The following is a 17,571-nucleotide window of genomic DNA, read 5'->3' as shown; positions in this document are numbered from 1 at the left end:
ACTTTATAAAGCTTCCTGATGACATAGTCTGGGGGTCCGATGTAGTTTTGGATCAAATGAGAGCAGATTTAATGTAAATTAATACAATTACTTGTTATTGAAGGTCTCCTTTGCCATTGAAATTTGTCTTTTATCATTTCCAAAATGAAGTGTCACCACTTACCAGTTCTCACCACATCAAAGCTCAGCCGAGACCATTCGCACCAAGCACCTTCACACACTCACAGCTCAGGTCTGACACAGCCCTAAAGTTGATTTTATTCATGTTATTTAAGTTACACGGTGGAATCAGAGACACAAAAAAGAGGTTAGAAAGAAAACAGCAACCATTCCACATCAAATGGCAGAATGTGTCCACGGATCTGTCCTGACATGCTTATGATGCATACTACCGACTAGAAATAAGACATGTGTAGACGCTTCATTTACTAGGTTTTTTTAGTGTTTTTCCTGCTACATACTGTAAATGTCACTTCCACTTTGCAACATCTGCTTTTCCTGGTTGAAACTGTTCTAAGTTGAGAGTACAGTCTTGAATAGTATGCAGGATGAGCTTTCAGACAGAGCCCTGGTGTTAGTAACACACAGCAGAGGGCTGGCATAAAGGGAGCATGGTTTTGTGTATGTGTCTCAATATGTAGCCCTTGCCATGCCTTGATCGAGAAAAAAAAATAAAAACAAAATCAGACTGCACTTTTGTAAGAGTCGTCCCGTCTGTCTGGAGGCCGTCTGTCCCGTACAACCGCCTCAAAATATGGAGAGTTCATCGGAGGACGCCCCGTCGACCACAGTTTACAAATCCAGTGAAATCATCACCAAGAGTGTAGATAGATTTATTTGTTTTTTTGTCTTATTGCAGCTCCAGGTTTTCTTTGACTTTCACAGGTCTGAGATGGATTAGGATTTTACGGGTTTTGCTCTGTGGAGGAATTAGTTAAATTTACTTTAACTGCTCCTATTTAAAGTTAAGAAGTAACTAACATGTATCTAACCGCGGAGTGTAGATGGTTAAACCCTCTACAGCTGCTGTTAAGGTGCCTTTGAGCAAGGCACGGGTCAGTAGGGCCTGTTGGCGGCCAGCACTACGAGACTGCGACTGTAAAAATCCGATGCAGAAAAAGTGCTGAAAGCAAGCAAAACTTCCCTCGATATAAGATGAAAACTGAACGTTTCACGTCTATTTTCGGAGGCCGGAAGTCACAAGAAATTAGTTTTGCAAGAGTTTATATAAATTATATGTTGTACTGGGTTGTTTTAGTTCTACTTTAAGAGAACAAACAGCACCTACTGGACCTTTACTTCACCAGGAGAGCTGATTAACAACAGCTGAGAGGAATATTTGAAGGTGTAGAGACTGCTCCATGCTTGTACTGTAGTGTAGTATTACCGCAGTATTTTTTTTTTTTGTTTGTTTTTTTTGTTTTTAAAGTTTGTTCCCACTGTAAAAGTTCTTGTGTGACCCCCTTCTGTTAACCGAGCTGCCGCAGAGTCAGGCGTCTTTGTTTCCAGAGCGTCCCAAAAAAACCGTCCCCGACACTTTTTAATAAATGGCATTTCACCCATTAATACCCAAACACTCCACTTGCAAGCCCTGATACACAATTTCTTTTTTTTTTTTTTAGTGTCAACACATTTTGGCAAATCGTCATCATCATCATTGTCGTCATCATAAAAATAACAAAACATAAACATTAAAAACAGACGAGTTCAGTTCACATCAAAGTAGAATACAGATATTATATCTTTACCCACAAAAAGTTCATGTTACGACTAGCTAGAAAAAAGAAAGAAAACATCACCATGTTATACAAGTGTGTGTGTGTGTGTGTGTTTGCTATGAAATGTTGGAAGATTGCTGTGTGTGTAGTTTTAGGATGTTTTGTTATTGTGTGTGTGTGTGTGTGTGTGTGTGTGTGTGTGTATATGTGTGTAAACTTACATTAACAAGCAATGTGTCTTTCATTATCAACACAGGAATCCTCACCCACCCTCCTCAATAAAAGCAAAAAAAAAAAAAAAAAAAAAAAGAAACTCCACATCACATCAGAATCATTTGCATTCCCAAAGAAAGCATCCAAATCCATAAATCCATCACCACATAGAAGTTATCAGCTGGCCACTAAAAATCTCAAATCTTTCATTGAAAAAAAAAAAAGAAAAAGAAAAAAGAAAGAATATTTTAGTGTCAACTATATATATACTATATATTTATATTTTTGTCCTTTTATACCAACCAAACATATGGTATATTATGTGTTGCTATGGTTATGGTCCCTGGCAACATCATGAAAAAAGTACAATGATTAAAATAAAGACACTGATCCCCCGACTTCATCCAGCTAGTGTTTGTGTGTCTGCTTATGTTTCAGTGCGGAGGCGCCGTCGCTCTTCAAGTTTGTCTAATTTTAGTTTTTTTGTCATCTTTGTGCAATTTTGTTTTTTTTAATTTATGTTCTTTTGGCGTTTAGTGTATTTGTTCCGGTTTTTAGAGTTTAGTGTGTTATATGTGCATGTTTTGTTTTGACAGAATTGTACGTTGAGGCATTGTAGGCATAGTGTTTAGTTTAGTGTATGCCGTTGGTGTGTGTTTGTTGTTTTTGTGTGTGTGTGTGTCTACATACGAGCGCTGACGCTCTGATGGTAGACAGCACAGTAGGCCGTCTCTGTGTGTGTAGTGTGTAGTGTGTGTAGTGTGTAGTGTGTGTTTATGCGTTAGCGCTGATGCTCTGTTTGTAGACGGCGTGGTAGGCGTTTCGCAGCAGGACGTAGGGGAAACAGGACTCCAGCAGGTCCATCGTCAGGAAGGGAGACTCCTGCACGATCTGCAACACGGAAGATAACACAGACAATGTATTAAAAGACTTGTATCCTCACTATCACACACAGAGACAGAAAGAAACAAACACACGATTCTGCGATAGAGACGTTATTATTAGTGTGATTAAAATCAGTTTATGTTTTTCTCGCTCACCATGTCCAGCAGCAGGTAAACAGATTCTCTGTTACGTGTCGTCATCTTGTCCGTTTCCTGGCCGATCTTCAACAGGCTGGATGAGGCCAGCTGCAAACACACACACACACACACACACACGTGTTTCCATTAAGTAACTGAAGAAACGTGTCTCTGCTGATCCTTGTGTACTCTGTGGTGTTTGTATCAGCTGCTCTGATAAGAGACGGGTTGATCTGCAACAACAAGGCTCATCTGGAGTCTAAACGGAGACGTTGCGGTTGCGTACGCCTCCAGTATTGCCGTTACTTTTTCATAAAAACACAACAGCAGGATGACGTGAACGCTTTGTTTACAGTAGAGGAAGCAGGAGCCGGTGCCGTGACATCAAAGTCAACTTTTCTGCCTGAGCCAAGCGTACTTTATCTTTCAGCCAGATTTCAGCTTCTCTTCCAATTTCTGGCATTTACACTCAGGATCTCAAAATTAATTTAAATGCAAATATGTGGCTACTGCACAACCTGCTCATTAGTTAAGATATTACTGTAAAATACCAGAGCTTTTATTAGTTCAGAAATATTTTAGAAGATTTGCTTACAAGAATAAACACTGTGAGTGCAGACAGACAGCAGGAAGAGGAATCAGGAGAACAGGGTGCCAAAATAAGAATAGAAACTATGATCATATATAGGAGATAAAATGCTATAAATGAATGAAAATGAAATATCTGATCATCTTACAGCCAGGAACTCTTTGAGGCGGTCCTCTATGCTTCCCTTGTGGATGGTGAAGAGAGCAGCAGCGATCTGGTTGATGGCTTTGGCCAGACAGTGGATGTTGTTACAGTGGCCTGTAGAGGGCAGCAAACACACACCGTTAGCAGCAAGAAAAAAAAAAACAACAAGACGACATCATCCAAATTTAGAAAACCAATTAACTCTGGTTTAATTTCCGAGGTGTGGCGGCTCTTTAAGATTTTAACTGCGGAGGAACCTCCGGTATACAGAGAGGGAATCGGCCTATTCAGAGAGGAAAAATACAGATTTCATTTCAGCATCTAATGCAGTCGGCAGCAGCAGCGACGACGTGTGTGTGTGTGTGTGTGTGTGTGTGTGAGATGAATAGAGAGTATGCAAATATAAAACATAAGCATGTAATTTAAAGTTCTGGAAATAGCTGGCGTGGCTGCGGTGGCTCTGTGTATTGAGATGAGCTGTCGGGGAGAAAAAAAAAAAAAACGGCCGATATGCAGTCTGCATACTAACAACAGCGGAGCCCATTACACCTCATTATCCTTTTCAAATGTCCCTTATTAACAATGGCGCCTTTCATTTCAAGGTTGTTAGGAGGAAACGTCTTGATAATTCATCCTTGAGTGACAAATGTCTTTGGTACCTCATCAAAAGCCTCATTTAACTCCAACAATGTATCTCCATATCAATAAATATCCCGTTTATTTAACCGGATAAATTTGTTGATTCAAATACAGGCAACAAATCAGGTTAAATAGGTCACATTAGAGGGAGTTAAATCTTTAAAAGTAGAGGTAATAGAGACGACAAGGCTCTCGTGCGCGCGGATGAATCAATCTGAGGGCACGAGGTCGATCTCATCTGCATGCAGCGCCGTCTCGTGCCGCTGATGCAGTAAATTATGTTTCCTATAATGTGCGGTATTTTCTCCGGAGCTGCTCTCTGACTCTGCATTGGGTTCTATAACGTGGCTCATTATTCTAGTTTTTTTATCCAAAAAAAAAAAAAAAAAAAAAAAGTTATTACAGATGAAAATTGGGGAAAAATTACTCATGCAGACGTCTTAATGAAAGTCAGCACAAACATGCTGCGTTTATTAGTTGAAAGGGTTGATCAGCAGCACATTCAGCATCTCTGTTAAATTACACGTCTGCAGATCTGGTTTCACCTCAAACGACCTCACCTCACTAGACGCACGGACTGCCGAAAACTGATTAGACACTCCAGAAATCATTAAACTCCCTCCTCTAAGCCGGTGAATCTCTTTCTCTCCGAAGAAAGAAAGAATCTGTTTTTGTTCTTCCTGTGACAACACAACCACATAGGGTCCTACCTTCTATGGCGGGGCTGTACTGTGACATCACGTTGCTGGCCAGGGTCGGCAATGAGACGGCCACGAACACCATCAGCAAACAAGCGATCTTATACTCCTCCTCTGGACTGATGTTCTCTGCACAGACACACAAGGACAGACGGACGGACGGGCGTTAGGAGAGAGGACGTGTGGCTGCCGGGATAAAGTTTGTGTTCGTGTGTTCGTGGACTCACCGCTCTTCTGTGAGGACAGAGCCACCACCAGCGCCGGGTCGATCTCGCAGGGTAAACCTGCTGCCGACGACAGCTCGTAGACGTTCATGGCCACCTGGAGATGAAAGAGAGAAAACAGGTTTTAAACGCTGGCGAAAGATTTGGAGGTTATTCTGTTGTTAGATGTCTTTAAATGTATTTTAGGTGCTCATTGTACCTTCATGTCCGTCTCTCTGGGAATGTGGTCTTTGAAATCCTCCACTGAACTGACCAGGAAGGGAATATGACAGGATAACACCTGAAGAAGAAACAATGAGAGACGTTTTAGGGACTAGAACAAGCTAATTTCCTGACTGGCTCACATGTATTTTTAATATTTTACTTATTGTATCTGTCTGTTGCAACAACATTTACATGCATTATGTTTTTATGTGTTTGTGCTCGTATTACTATGTTTATAAGGACCAATTTCAATTGTAAACCATGGTAGAGAGGTAGAGCTGCAAGAAAAATGTCAAATATTTGCCGATTGCAGCTTCTCAAATGTGATGATATGACGTTTTTCAGTCATACATGATGATAAACTAAATATCTTTGGATTTTGGACAGTTGATCAGAAAAAACAAAACATTTGAAGACGTCACCATGGTTTCTAAGATATTAAAACAGGCATTTCTACTGTTTTCTGACATTTTATAGACAAAATAATTAATCCAGACAATATTGGCAGATTGATCGATAAAGAAAATGATTGTAAGTCGCTGTTTAAAGGTTAAGATTTGGTTTTAAGGTTAGGATTAAGTTTAGCTCAGGGTAAAGGTTAGGTATTTAGCTAGGATGGTTAAGGTTAGGGGTCTGTGAATGCATTGTGAGCGTCATAACGAGGGTCTCTTACATCTCTCAGAGCCTCCTGAGCCAGGGAGCGGAAAGACAAGATGACTCCGATGATGGTCATCCTCTTCAAAACACTGTCCACAGCTACAAACAAACACAACAACATAAATAAGTCCAAACATGTCAATGACACCTTCAAACAACTGTTTAAGAGATGAGTCATCATTACACATTGATCTATAGAAAGTAAACTGAAGAACAAGGTCACTTTTCTATTTAAAGCTTCCACTTTATCTTTAACACGACAAAAATACCAACATGGTTTATAAACTTTACAGCTTCACTTAAACATGCAGCTGTCAAACACACAATATATTTCCTGGAAAGACATTTATATCTATACAAACACACAGTGAAAGCTGTGAATAGCACGTTTAGGACTCATTCAAACGATGCTTATGGTTTCTCTGCAAGACCACATGTGTCAAAATATGATTATAATCAGTGTTGTTTACTTGTGTTTTGTTGCCTTGTGTTGCTTTGCATGGCTGCATGTACAGAATGATGAATAATGTTGTTGTAGTGTTACATTAATGTGTTTTTGTTACTATTTTTGTCTTCATAGTGTATTCTTGTCTCTGCAGTTCTTTACCTTTCACTGCATTAGTTTCACAACATCTTGCAGTTGTGAATTAGCTAGTTGGCTAAATGTTAATTAATGTGCGTTGTTCTTAAAAATACATATATATGAAATATCAGAAGTCATGTGAAGTGTGTTTATGAATGTGTGTTAAGTTTGTGTTTAGTGTTTACAGGTGAGTTTCTTGAAGAGGGCTGCCATGTGGTCTGGTTTGTCAAAGCTCGTCCTCATCTGGGTCAAAACTTCCATGTTCTCCACCACCAGTTTCTACACAAAGACACACACACAAAAAATAAGTTAAAAAAACCCCAGAAAAAACAGCTAAGAGACAGAGCTTGTGAGCAGGTTACATAAAGTAAAGAAAACTCTTTTACCACAAAATCAACTGTCACAACCAGAGTTTGGAGTTCCTGTGATAAAGGGTAAAGCTGTATTTTGTGTGTATGGGTACAGCAGTGTGTGTGTGTGTGTGTGTGTGTGTGTGTGTGTGTGTGTGTGTGTGTGTGTGTGTGTATGTGTGTACCTTCAGCTCAGCGACCTGTGACGAGATGTGCCACATCAGACTCTCACTGAGGAACTTCATACCGTACGGCCCCAACAGCTCCGACAGAGAACGCATCTCTGTGAAACAACACACACAAATCACTACAAACACTCCAAATTTACAGATACTTCAGCAGAAGATATAACCGTGTGGACAACAACACTTATTCATCATCAATCTCAAATAACATGACAACAAGTTTTATACATTTATATGTTTTTACGAGCGGAGTATCTGCAGTACCGGAGATGTCAGAGTATTCCTCGGCGTTGAAAGTGAGTTCGTTTTCTGTGGGCAGGTTGACGAAGGCCTTCATGGCGGGGAAGTAAGCGATGTGTCCGTTACTGACCTGACGGAGCAACGTCTCCAAGTACCTGCACACACACACACACACACACACACACACACACATTAGAGTCTATATTAGGAACATCACCTCCTCTGAGTTTCAACCCAAAGGTTAATTTCATAAATAAATGTGTAATTTTGCAGCTCAGCGTGACTTCAGTTCATCTGTCGGGTGTTTCAACACTAACAGCTGATCCCATCAGAGCAATCAGTCCAGTGATTGGCTGCTTAATACAATAATACACCAATTCAGGTGTTTTTCAAGTAGAGCTCCATCTCTCACTGTGATAAAAATAATATCCAAAACTGTATACTGTTGGGATTTCACTGATAATGTGAGAAGAACAGTCGTTAAGTCTGACACATACTGTAGTGAAAATACTGTGAGTCATCTGTTAACACTCTAAACTGCATTATACATAATAATTGATTATAATGCCTGTATGAATACAAATTGAACGCATTTGCTTAATCAAATTGGAAAATAATTCAATTCCTCTTTCTCGTCTGTTGTTTCCTCGAATCCAGTCATAAAGGCAGCGTACCAGTTTGTGTACAGACTGGTGATGGTGGGCTCCCCGTGGCTGTCCAGGTGCTGCGTCTGCTGCAGGAGGACGTTGTTGAAGACCCGGGTGATGTCGATGGTGACGTAGTTCTCTATGGACTGCAGCACGGTCATGTAGGCCCGCACGCTGGTCAGCAGCTCGCTGGGTTTGGCTATCTCCTGGGTAGCCTGGTTGTACATAGTCATCCCTACTATAGACCTGGAGACAGAGGGAGGAAGCCACAGATTAACAAAAGGTACTAAAAACCTCCAAAATACAAAAACTGACACTGTATCCCCTCTTTTAGTGTTGTTTCCTGTCTAAACTCTACTTCAATCTATCAAATCACTGACTCTGGCTTTTGAACTGCTTGCAGATGGCTGCCTGTAATAATAATAATAATAATATTGATGAAGGAACAGATGTTTCTGACTCTAAAAACTAAAACTGTCAAGTATTTAATGTAATTTTAATGTAGATTGAAGAGCTGTGTTCATCACGTTGCAGGGTCAGGAGCACCGACCGAAAGCCTTTTTGTTTTATTTGTGTGTGTGTGTATTTGTGTGTGTTTACTTGGTGAATCGGATCTCCAGGTGTGAGGTGAGGTACTCTCTGGGTGTGAACGTGTGCTCCCAGACCACCAAGTTGGGAACGTAGTTGATGGAGAAGCAGAGTTCAGATAACGCTGTGTGGAGTTTATCCAGACTGGAAGAAGAAGAAGAAGAAGAAAACAACAAAGTCAAAATAAAGATGTGATGAAACTTTTAATGATCCGTGTGGGGAAAAAGAAACACACAAAGACAATGTTGTTATCCTCACTATTCCTTATATTGCTTGAGTGGTTTCTACTTTAAGGATAAGCCGTTTCTAAACAAACTCTTTGCGGTGGAGGAACATATCACCAAGTGCAACGCTGTGGCTTATTAATGTGTTTTTAATAGTTTTTGGACAACAACGGAGGTCTGCGGCATAAAGGAATAAGATATATCACACACGGTTCTTGTAAGAAGGATGAGTTCATCGTTGGTTTGGCTCTGCAAATGAGATTTGTTGACAATAAGAAAAATGTAGAAAAATCACCAGCCGTATCCTTTAAGTAGAAACACTCACATATATGGAAAATAGTGAGGATAAAAACTCTGTAGAAGGTCCAAAATAACAAGTGATTCGATATATAATGAATTATTTATGAAAGCATAAAGAGAGACAAAGAACAAGAAGAGAAGACATTACAAAGAAAGAAAGAGATTGAGACAGAGTTCTTTTGCCTGCTGCAACTAAAATCTAATGTTTCTACCGTTAAGTGTCCGTTTATGTACTAACTTGGTGACCAGTAGTCTGTTCTTCCTCATGCTCTCCACTCCCGGTTTCTCTCTCTCCGGCTCCCCTTTCTTCCCCGTCGCCTTCTTACTCTTCTTGTTCACGGCCTGGCTGATGGTTTTCGCGCAGTGCTTGGGAAGCAGCTAAAGAGACAGACAGATGGACGGATGGATGGAGAGAGAAAGAAAGAAAAAGACAAGAGATTGAAGGAAGGAGAGACAGATTATTCATAGCAGGGTTGACATCCTTTAGCACAGTAACTTATTTAAGTGAGAAGTTCAGCCGACAGACAGATAAAGATAAACGTAAGAAGCTTTTAATCAACCGAGGAATCGCAACATTATAGTGACAGCGTGTCATATTACGCAATGAGTAGAAATGGCCAGGTGTTAGCATGTTTTTTGTTTTCTCTTGACTTTTATTTTAAAGTTCTTTATCTCTGCATCAGCAATAGTTGGATAAAAGTCTTTCTTGTGATATTTGGTGCAATATTTGAAGTATTAGCGCTCCTACCTGGTCGCTGAGTGTACATTGTTCAGTGCAGATGTCAGTGATCAGGTTTCTGGCCTGTTTGGCCATCTCATCCAGAAACATGTTACACAACGACAGGCTTCGATCCCCTATGTGGTGACGCTGTAGGAGAAGAAAAAACACACACACACAAGAAGAAAAATGATTGTTATGCTCCTCGGGTGTGTAGATGTGTGTGAGACATTTAAATGCATAATGTACGTTAATGGAGACGGATGAACAACAATGAACTATAATTAACTGGTTTCTTCTTATCTGTATAAATGTGTGTGTGTGTAAAGCGTATCTATACGTGTATGTGTGTGTGTGTGTGTGTGTGTGTGTGTGTTCACCTCCTCAGGACAAAGCTCGTGTGTGCAGGACATGAAGTGTGTGCAAAGCAAAGGGAAGCAGATGGAGTGTCGGCTCTGGGAGGGAAGCTCCAGACACTGCTGGAACATCTTCTCAAACGCACGGCTGTAGAAGCTACACACACACACAAAAAACACACACGCACGATTTAAATCATTTACTCAACGCCAAAATATGTCAACATGTCCAAATCTGATGCAGCACCACCGCTGACTAATAATCTCCACAATTAACTGCATAATATTGGCAATAATTAAACATTTAATGAAGATTTGTTTGCAACAGATATGCTACTAGTAATCATATATTTTAACAAAACAATTCTGACTTATTTGCATATATGAAAATCCTTCATACTGCTTGCATCAACAGGTAGGCGTGTACGTGTCTGTCTCTCACCAGAAAATGGACAGGTCTGATGTCTCCACCAGCATTTCCACCAGAGAGTCCACCATCTTTGTGTGGAAGATGATGGTGTTCATCATTTTACCGAGCTCCTTGTGATCAGCTATACCGAGACTGGCTTTAGAGACACTGGTGTAAGCCTGCAGAGAGGAAAAGAAAAGAAAAGCTGAGATGTTTTTGTTCTGTTCAGTGGTGCCGTTCTTTCCTTTTACACTCTGATAAATAATATTTAAAATTAAAATGTGTGTCGGTAGTATTTTCTACAGGAACAACTTCTCTGAGCTTTAGATTTGTTTATAAAGGTTTCTGTTCACACCTGCAGTCTGAACCAGTCCAGCCTCATGCCTCTGAAGTCAAACACCTCTCCGTCCTCCACTGGAAAACACAAACACAGTTCACACACAATTACACACCTCATCTTTACAATAAGTACCATAATATATATATAAAACTATACAAACTAAAATACACAAGTTTGACTACAGGAAAGATCAGCTTTACTGCTATCAGTAGCTAATGTGTAATAACTACGACTGCTGCCGTTGCCAGTCGTAGATCCTTTTCTTACAGCTGATAGTTAAAGCAGTAACGTTCACCTTGTTTGACACTGAGGGAGGTCATAGTGTTGACGAATGACGACATGATTATCGACTCGTCCTCTGGACACACAGACAGGTTCTATCAGACGGAGAAGAAGGACAGAAAGACATTTAGTGTTACCATCATCTCAAGACTGAATATATTATCAATTTATGTTTCTACCAATATAATCAATAATGTGCCAGCAAAGTTTAAAAATCTAGTTACTAGCTTTTAAACCTTTTTTCATTTGATGATGAAAAAACTGACCAAATACTGCACATCAAAAGACAACTGTTGACCAATCAAAAGACGGTCTGCATGACTGATTTCTTAACTTGCAACAAATTTAAACAATAGTTTTGATGCTCGTATCAAAACAGCTGTCCTTGAATGTATCACTGAATTTCTGCTGCTAAGAGATAATAAGAGTTTTGTAAGTTTTGCATGATTTTTGTTTTTATACAGTTGAGGTGTGGTCTCCACAGTGAACAATAAAGTTGTATTGTATTGTGTAAGCCAACCTGTTTATGTTTACTATGATTATGTGTTATGAAATTACTGCTATGGTTGAATTTAACATGTTAGTTTTTGTTGAAAGTGGAATCAAGTGTCAGTGGCGTTAAAGCTGCTTATCAGTGAGAGTTTTATGTGTTTAGATTGTGAATGTTAATGTTTGGAGTTTTGGTTTTTGGAGTTCATACCTGCACCAGTTCGTTCAGCACCACAGCATCAAAGCCAGACAGATACTGGACGTAGTATCTCTGCATCACTGGACCGTATTTCCTGACATGAGCTCTGAGCTCCTCCATGTAGAAGATCAACTCTGCTATGTGTCTGTAAAACACACAAACACACATCAGAAGACCTCAAACTAGAAAACAAGCCGAGGATGTGATGACTGTGTGACTGTAGGTGTGAACATGTTTCTGTAAGTGTGTGTGTGTGTGTGTGTGCGCGCGTACTTGTCTATGAAGTCATCTGTGCTTTTCTTCTGGATGTTGTCTGCGTGTCGAAGCAGCCAAATGATCTCGTCACGGGCGAACGACAGCGCCATGAACACAAATAACGCCTAGCAGGACGGAAAGAGGCAGAAATAGAAAAATATGGAGATAAGTCGAGGGAGACACAGATTTCAAAAGGGGGAAAAGGAAAAATGTCAAAAACTCCCCTGAATATTTACCAGATAAATTACTAACAGCAGTTGGCAGCGAGCGTTTTCTCATAGTCTCTGAACTAAATATGCAATATGTTTACAGAGTCAGTCTGGCAGAGCAAACATAATCCCTTATACATTTATGAGGGTCACCATCTGGCCAGTGCAACTTTGGGCTTTTTAAGGTGGTAAAATCTGTCTGTCCTTATGAGCTGAGAGGCATTATTTAAGGTGGTATTGTAGTGTTTACTCTGGTATTGTATGTAACAAAAGGTTCAAATAGTGTACACAGGATCTCATTCACTCAAAATAATGTTGAGTCATAATATAGGACTATTTAAGGTGGAGATTGTAATGTTTTAAGGTGGCATTACATATTAACTTAAGTTTTAGTAATGAAGATTGGTCAGTTACAACAAAGCAGCAACTATCACCATTCCTCTCTACAAATACTAAATCAACGAGTCATTATGGTCTCTATTGCTAGATTCAGGCCCTTTAATAAGTGTGCTGATGGTCATTTTGGAAATCATTGCTCCGTTAATAAGATTTGAAGACTTATAGTAGCTTTGATGTCTGCCGTGTGCAATGTTGACTGACAGCTGTGATTGACAGCTGGCTCACCTAATTCTCTCCCTGGCTCCAGGACCTGCACTGAGTCAGACTATCATCACAATATTTTGTAAGTTTAATGTTACTTGATTATGATACCTACCCTGTTAGCACAGTTAAGCTGAAGTAGCTAACGTTAGCTAAAAACAGAAAAGATGGCACTGACCATAAGCTGCCACTCTGGGCTTCAAACTGGCTCCAATGCAAACGAATGGCTGACATCACACATGACTACATTCATCTTTATATTCAGTTTATAGTTAAAACAGCAGCCGACTCCTTCAGCGCTGGACTGAGGAATGAAATGATACTTAAGGTGGTATTTTAATGGTTAATGGCAGTGTTGTACATAAGTTTGGGTTACTATGAGCAATGTTTTCTAGCAATGACAACAACCATCTTCTTTAGCCTTGTGAAGCTTTGTAAAGTGGTATTTTATAGTTTTAAGATGGTACAACCTAATCATTTAACTCCTATAAAGCCCAGTGTAGATTGTAGATTGATTGTAAAGGTGGTATTCTGTATTACCTTTGGACCTAGTAGTCCAGGTTGGTCGGCTAAGACGGTTGCCAACTCCTTCAGAGCCGATCTGAGAAACTTGCGTCTCTCTCTGTGCATGGAGCCTCTGCAGGGAGGGAGACAGGGAGTGGGAGTCAGAGCGGAGCATCAAAACACACAAGCATCATGATTAAACGGTATTTTGACACTTTCAGGACAATCCCGCAAGAGGACGAAAGTACGTAAACGAAAGTGACAGCAGAAGAATGAGAGAATGGAGATGAAAGGAATAAGTAATGAGGATAAAAGCAGAGATGAAACACAGGGGGGAGACAAAAAAAAAAAATGAATTAGGGATAAAGGAAAAGAGAAGGTGATGCGTCTGTGTCAGACTCCCCGGGAGAGAGACGAGAGGGTAGTAGAAGAGCTGGAACGACGGTTAAAGACGGGAAGCGGAGAAGAGAATAGAGATGTAAGTGAATGAGCAGAAAATGCAGGCAATGCAATAAATCATAAAATGTGTTTTTTTATTGTGTGTGTGTTTGTATGAGGAACTAAAAAGGAAAGATGGGACCAAAATTCCATTTGGGATACAATGAAGGGATTAGTAATAAGATTATGTACGTACGCATGAGATAGGGCCTGTTCCTTGCACTCTCTGATGTCATTGATGCGTTTGTTGTACCTGAAAACACACAAGAAGAGAGAGTGTATTAAAAAAAAAACCATACATCCACTTCATATTTTAGCAAACAGATACAACTGATGATTATTTCCTGTATTGTCCAAACATGAGTCCAAAAACTAAAGGTATTCAATTAATAATGATATAAAATAGAGTTTTGGGTAATAAAAGAGTTAAACAATTATCAAAATATCTTCATTGTCAGATTGTTTCAGTGCTGAGTGTGTCTGTCCATGCGCGTCTACGCTTTTAAGATGCTTTTACCCTCTGATGTTGACAAACAGATCCTCTGCAGCCTTGTGGATGTGGAAGACTTCATCCCTGAACAGACAGAGGCAGGTGGAGCTCTGCAGAGCCAGCTTCCACAAAGACAACGCCGCGGCGTCGCTGTTCAGCACCGCGTGGCACAGGATGAAACCGACTAGAGGGAGAAACGGGGAGAAACGGGGAGAAACGTGTGACCGAGGGCAATCAGAAGCCTGGATAAATGTTATAAATACGATCTGTGGATGTTAAAGGTCTGAATCCTCGTGTCTGCAGTACTTACAAACAATCCATTTCTCCATTGTGTCCAGTGAAAGGTATTCACATGGCATCTAAGAAAGAGAGACATGAATTCACTCAGTGCTTAACCCTGAGACATCAGAATATTTTTATGTTTCATTCATAACATGTCGGCCGTTTCGGTGCAGCCGTAGTCATACTAACAGTGTCTGACTGTGCGGGGTTGAGCATGGTGGAGGGAGCGGAGATGAGAGAGAGCAGCTGGGCGTTCCTCCACTGGTCAGCGGACAGATTCCTCCTGGGATAGACCATCTGAAGACTGATCAACGCGTCTGACAGGGACTGCAGAGGAGGAGAGAGATGAGAGAGGAGCAACAGATATTAAACTAAACATATTACTCGTTTTACGACTGAATAAAACAGCACAGGAACTACGTCTATTTAAATAAACCAGATTAAACACCATTTAATCTGAATCTTTTTGTCTTCTGCAGTATATTAACAGTATATTTCCCCGTCATGCAACATAATCCAACATATTTGCGTACAACATAGAAGCTGCATAAACAACTGGAGGCGTCAAGATTTTCAGCTGAAGTTTTCACCACTTTACTTTCTGTTTAATTAAGTGGATATTTCAGCTCCTGATTACAGAGCACCTATCACCCCGACTGATCTAAATGTGGCACTGGCGGTGCTATGGCAACTGTGTCTCTGTGAAGACATGAAAACCTATTGTACACACTGCAGATCATACTGTCAATGTGCACAAATAGTTAGAAGTTCACTTGGTGCTATTTTAATGAGACCGTCAGTATTTATGTAAGAAAAAGCAACATGACAAATCATCAGAAAAGGGCACAGAGACTAAAGCTAAATGCTAACAAGCACAAGTCTCCTACCTTTCCGTGTGGAACAAACTCCTCCATCATCTTCTTCAAAGGGTTTTCATAATCCACGATCATCTGGCCCAACCTGGGGTACTCGCGGTCGCTACGACACACACACAGTAACTCTGTGAGCACGGCGAACATGGCATCGCTTCTCAACTGTTTACAAGCTCAAAATCATTTTGTTTGAGACTGTATGTGATGAGATGTTGAATCAGCTGTTGTGTGTGTAATATAGTGTTGATTTATAGAGAATACTGTGTGTATGAAGCCTGGAGGTGTGTAGGATCACTGTAGGATCTCTTTAAAATCCTGTGTGTGTGTGTGTGTGTGTGTGTGTGTGTGTGTGTGTGTGTGTGTGTGTGTTGTAGTCACCTGGCTCCGTGCGTCATCTCATGAGCGTAGTTATACAGGCCTATGATGGCTTTCCTCTCCTCTATGCGAGACAGTATTATCATCAGAGTAGTGTAAGTCACAACCAAGTCCAGGTAGTTCTTGGTCAGGTCAAAGTTCACCGTCTGACAGGAAACAAAAAGACAAAAGTGGCGTTTTTTCTTCATGGTCAGATTAGATTTACCTCGACAGTATCGCTACAGCGAAGAGAAACGATTCATGAGCATCATGTTGTTGGGAATTAACATTAAATGTAGCAAAGATTAGACAGATATGTAAATATTTCTGTAGTAGCACGACGTATGAGAGGAAGAGCTGAATGAAGAGGTGAGTGCTGAGGAGAAAAGTAACTCAAGGTCCACTTACTAGCTTTTATCACGTGACCAAAGTTGCGTATTTAGTTCACGTGACGACAACTGAGCAAATTTCATCCACCGATTAAGACAAGTTGAAACCTTTAGAGAATGCTGGTGGACTTTAAGTTACATTTTTATTTGTCAAACTACAAAAATATGACTTCTTTGGTTACAAAAAAGTTTAAAAAAAATCAAAAACTTGATCTGCAATTTCATGTTTATATTGTATTATCCTCTTTCATTGAAAACGTGCACTATGTTTATGCTAAATACATCTTGTTGACATTTCTAGCTTTTCTCAATTAAACTAAAAATATGTTTTTACTCTTTTCTAAAACTTTTTCACCAAATATTACTGGTGACAAAGAGCAATGAAGTAATACTGAACAAAATAATAACAGTAACAGGTCATTCTTTAACCATATAGTTCATTTGTGAACTATTTTCTGATCCAAATCAAGGTCTGAGCAGATATGGTGATCTATGCGGTGCAGATTGTAAGACCTCTGAGACAACTTGTGGTTCTGTGATACATAAATAACTTGACTATATAAATGAATGTGTCATGTGTGTATTACACTTACAATATCAAAGAAGACCTGGCAGGCGTCTATGGTGTTCAGCAGTTCACACACATGGTCCTGTTAATAAAGGAGTCAATATAAATATAGATTCATTTCCATACACTCGTTTACAGTTTAGTGTCTGTTTAGTGTTTTCTTACCTTAAACTCCATCACATCTACAAAGGTAAAATAGTAAAGAGCCAGATTCTTCAGAATCTCTGACTTCTCCTTCTGCAGCTGAGCCAGCTGTTGCTGTAGACGAGACGCAGTTACAACAAAGTTAATGAAATGATCTGTAATTAGTAATATTTATGATTCATATGAATCAGTAAAACCTGTTTAAACCCAATGACTGTCCTCCTCCCTCAGAATATTCAATAATATACCAGAGATGCATCAAACTTAATGACTCAAAGCTGTTTTCTCTTCAAAAGTTGGTGACAGTTGATGTGTTGTTATTCAAACTCACCTTTCTAAAAATGTCCAATTACCTTCAAGGTTCAATAGAGTTCATCTTCTTTTTTATGACAGTTTCTCTTAATTTTAACTTAATTAACACCAAACTGAAATAAATCAGATACTGTTG

At 39.9% G+C, this 17,571-nt stretch overlaps 1 protein-coding gene across 2 annotated transcripts in view; it reads right to left on the bottom strand.

The window, feature by feature from the left end:
• Positions 1–240: 240 nt before the first annotated feature.
• The window catches only part of nckap1 (NCK-associated protein 1), a 32,699-nt gene continuing 15,368 nt past the window's right edge, over positions 241–17,571 (bottom strand). The window contains exons 3-31 of one of the 2 annotated variants that reach the window (XM_044373154.1): positions 17,145–17,237; positions 17,005–17,061; positions 16,047–16,189; positions 15,684–15,774; positions 14,986–15,123; positions 14,825–14,873; positions 14,542–14,698; positions 14,221–14,277; positions 13,623–13,719; positions 12,292–12,398; positions 12,031–12,163; positions 11,344–11,425; positions 11,064–11,122; positions 10,742–10,887; positions 10,324–10,456; positions 9,974–10,093; positions 9,464–9,603; positions 8,714–8,845; positions 8,141–8,359; positions 7,491–7,621; positions 7,227–7,324; positions 6,877–6,970; positions 6,125–6,207; positions 5,447–5,527; positions 5,251–5,344; positions 5,036–5,152; positions 3,691–3,800; positions 2,972–3,061; positions 241–2,822 (exon numbers count right to left, since the gene is read on the bottom strand). In XM_044373154.1, the coding sequence (XP_044229089.1) occupies positions 2,706–2,822; positions 2,972–3,061; positions 3,691–3,800; positions 5,036–5,152; positions 5,251–5,344; positions 5,447–5,527; positions 6,125–6,207; positions 6,877–6,970; positions 7,227–7,324; positions 7,491–7,621; positions 8,141–8,359; positions 8,714–8,845; positions 9,464–9,603; positions 9,974–10,093; positions 10,324–10,456; positions 10,742–10,887; positions 11,064–11,122; positions 11,344–11,425; positions 12,031–12,163; positions 12,292–12,398; positions 13,623–13,719; positions 14,221–14,277; positions 14,542–14,698; positions 14,825–14,873; positions 14,986–15,123; positions 15,684–15,774; positions 16,047–16,189; positions 17,005–17,061; positions 17,145–17,237 (3,168 nt within the window). In that variant the 3' untranslated portion in view covers positions 241–2,705. The remainder of the gene's footprint in view (positions 2,823–2,971; positions 3,062–3,690; positions 3,801–5,035; positions 5,153–5,250; positions 5,345–5,446; positions 5,528–6,124; positions 6,208–6,876; positions 6,971–7,226; positions 7,325–7,490; positions 7,622–8,140; positions 8,360–8,713; positions 8,846–9,463; positions 9,604–9,973; positions 10,094–10,323; positions 10,457–10,741; positions 10,888–11,063; positions 11,123–11,343; positions 11,426–12,030; positions 12,164–12,291; positions 12,399–13,622; positions 13,720–14,220; positions 14,278–14,541; positions 14,699–14,824; positions 14,874–14,985; positions 15,124–15,683; positions 15,775–16,046; positions 16,190–17,004; positions 17,062–17,144; positions 17,238–17,571) is intronic. The other variant, XM_044373155.1, reaches the window with a different exon arrangement.

The sequence above is a fragment of the Thunnus albacares genome, chromosome 14, assembly GCF_914725855.1.
Source record: "Thunnus albacares chromosome 14, fThuAlb1.1, whole genome shotgun sequence".
NCBI lineage: Eukaryota > Metazoa > Chordata > Actinopteri > Scombriformes > Scombridae > Thunnus > Thunnus albacares.
This window is presented reverse-complemented; position numbering and strand designations above follow the sequence as displayed.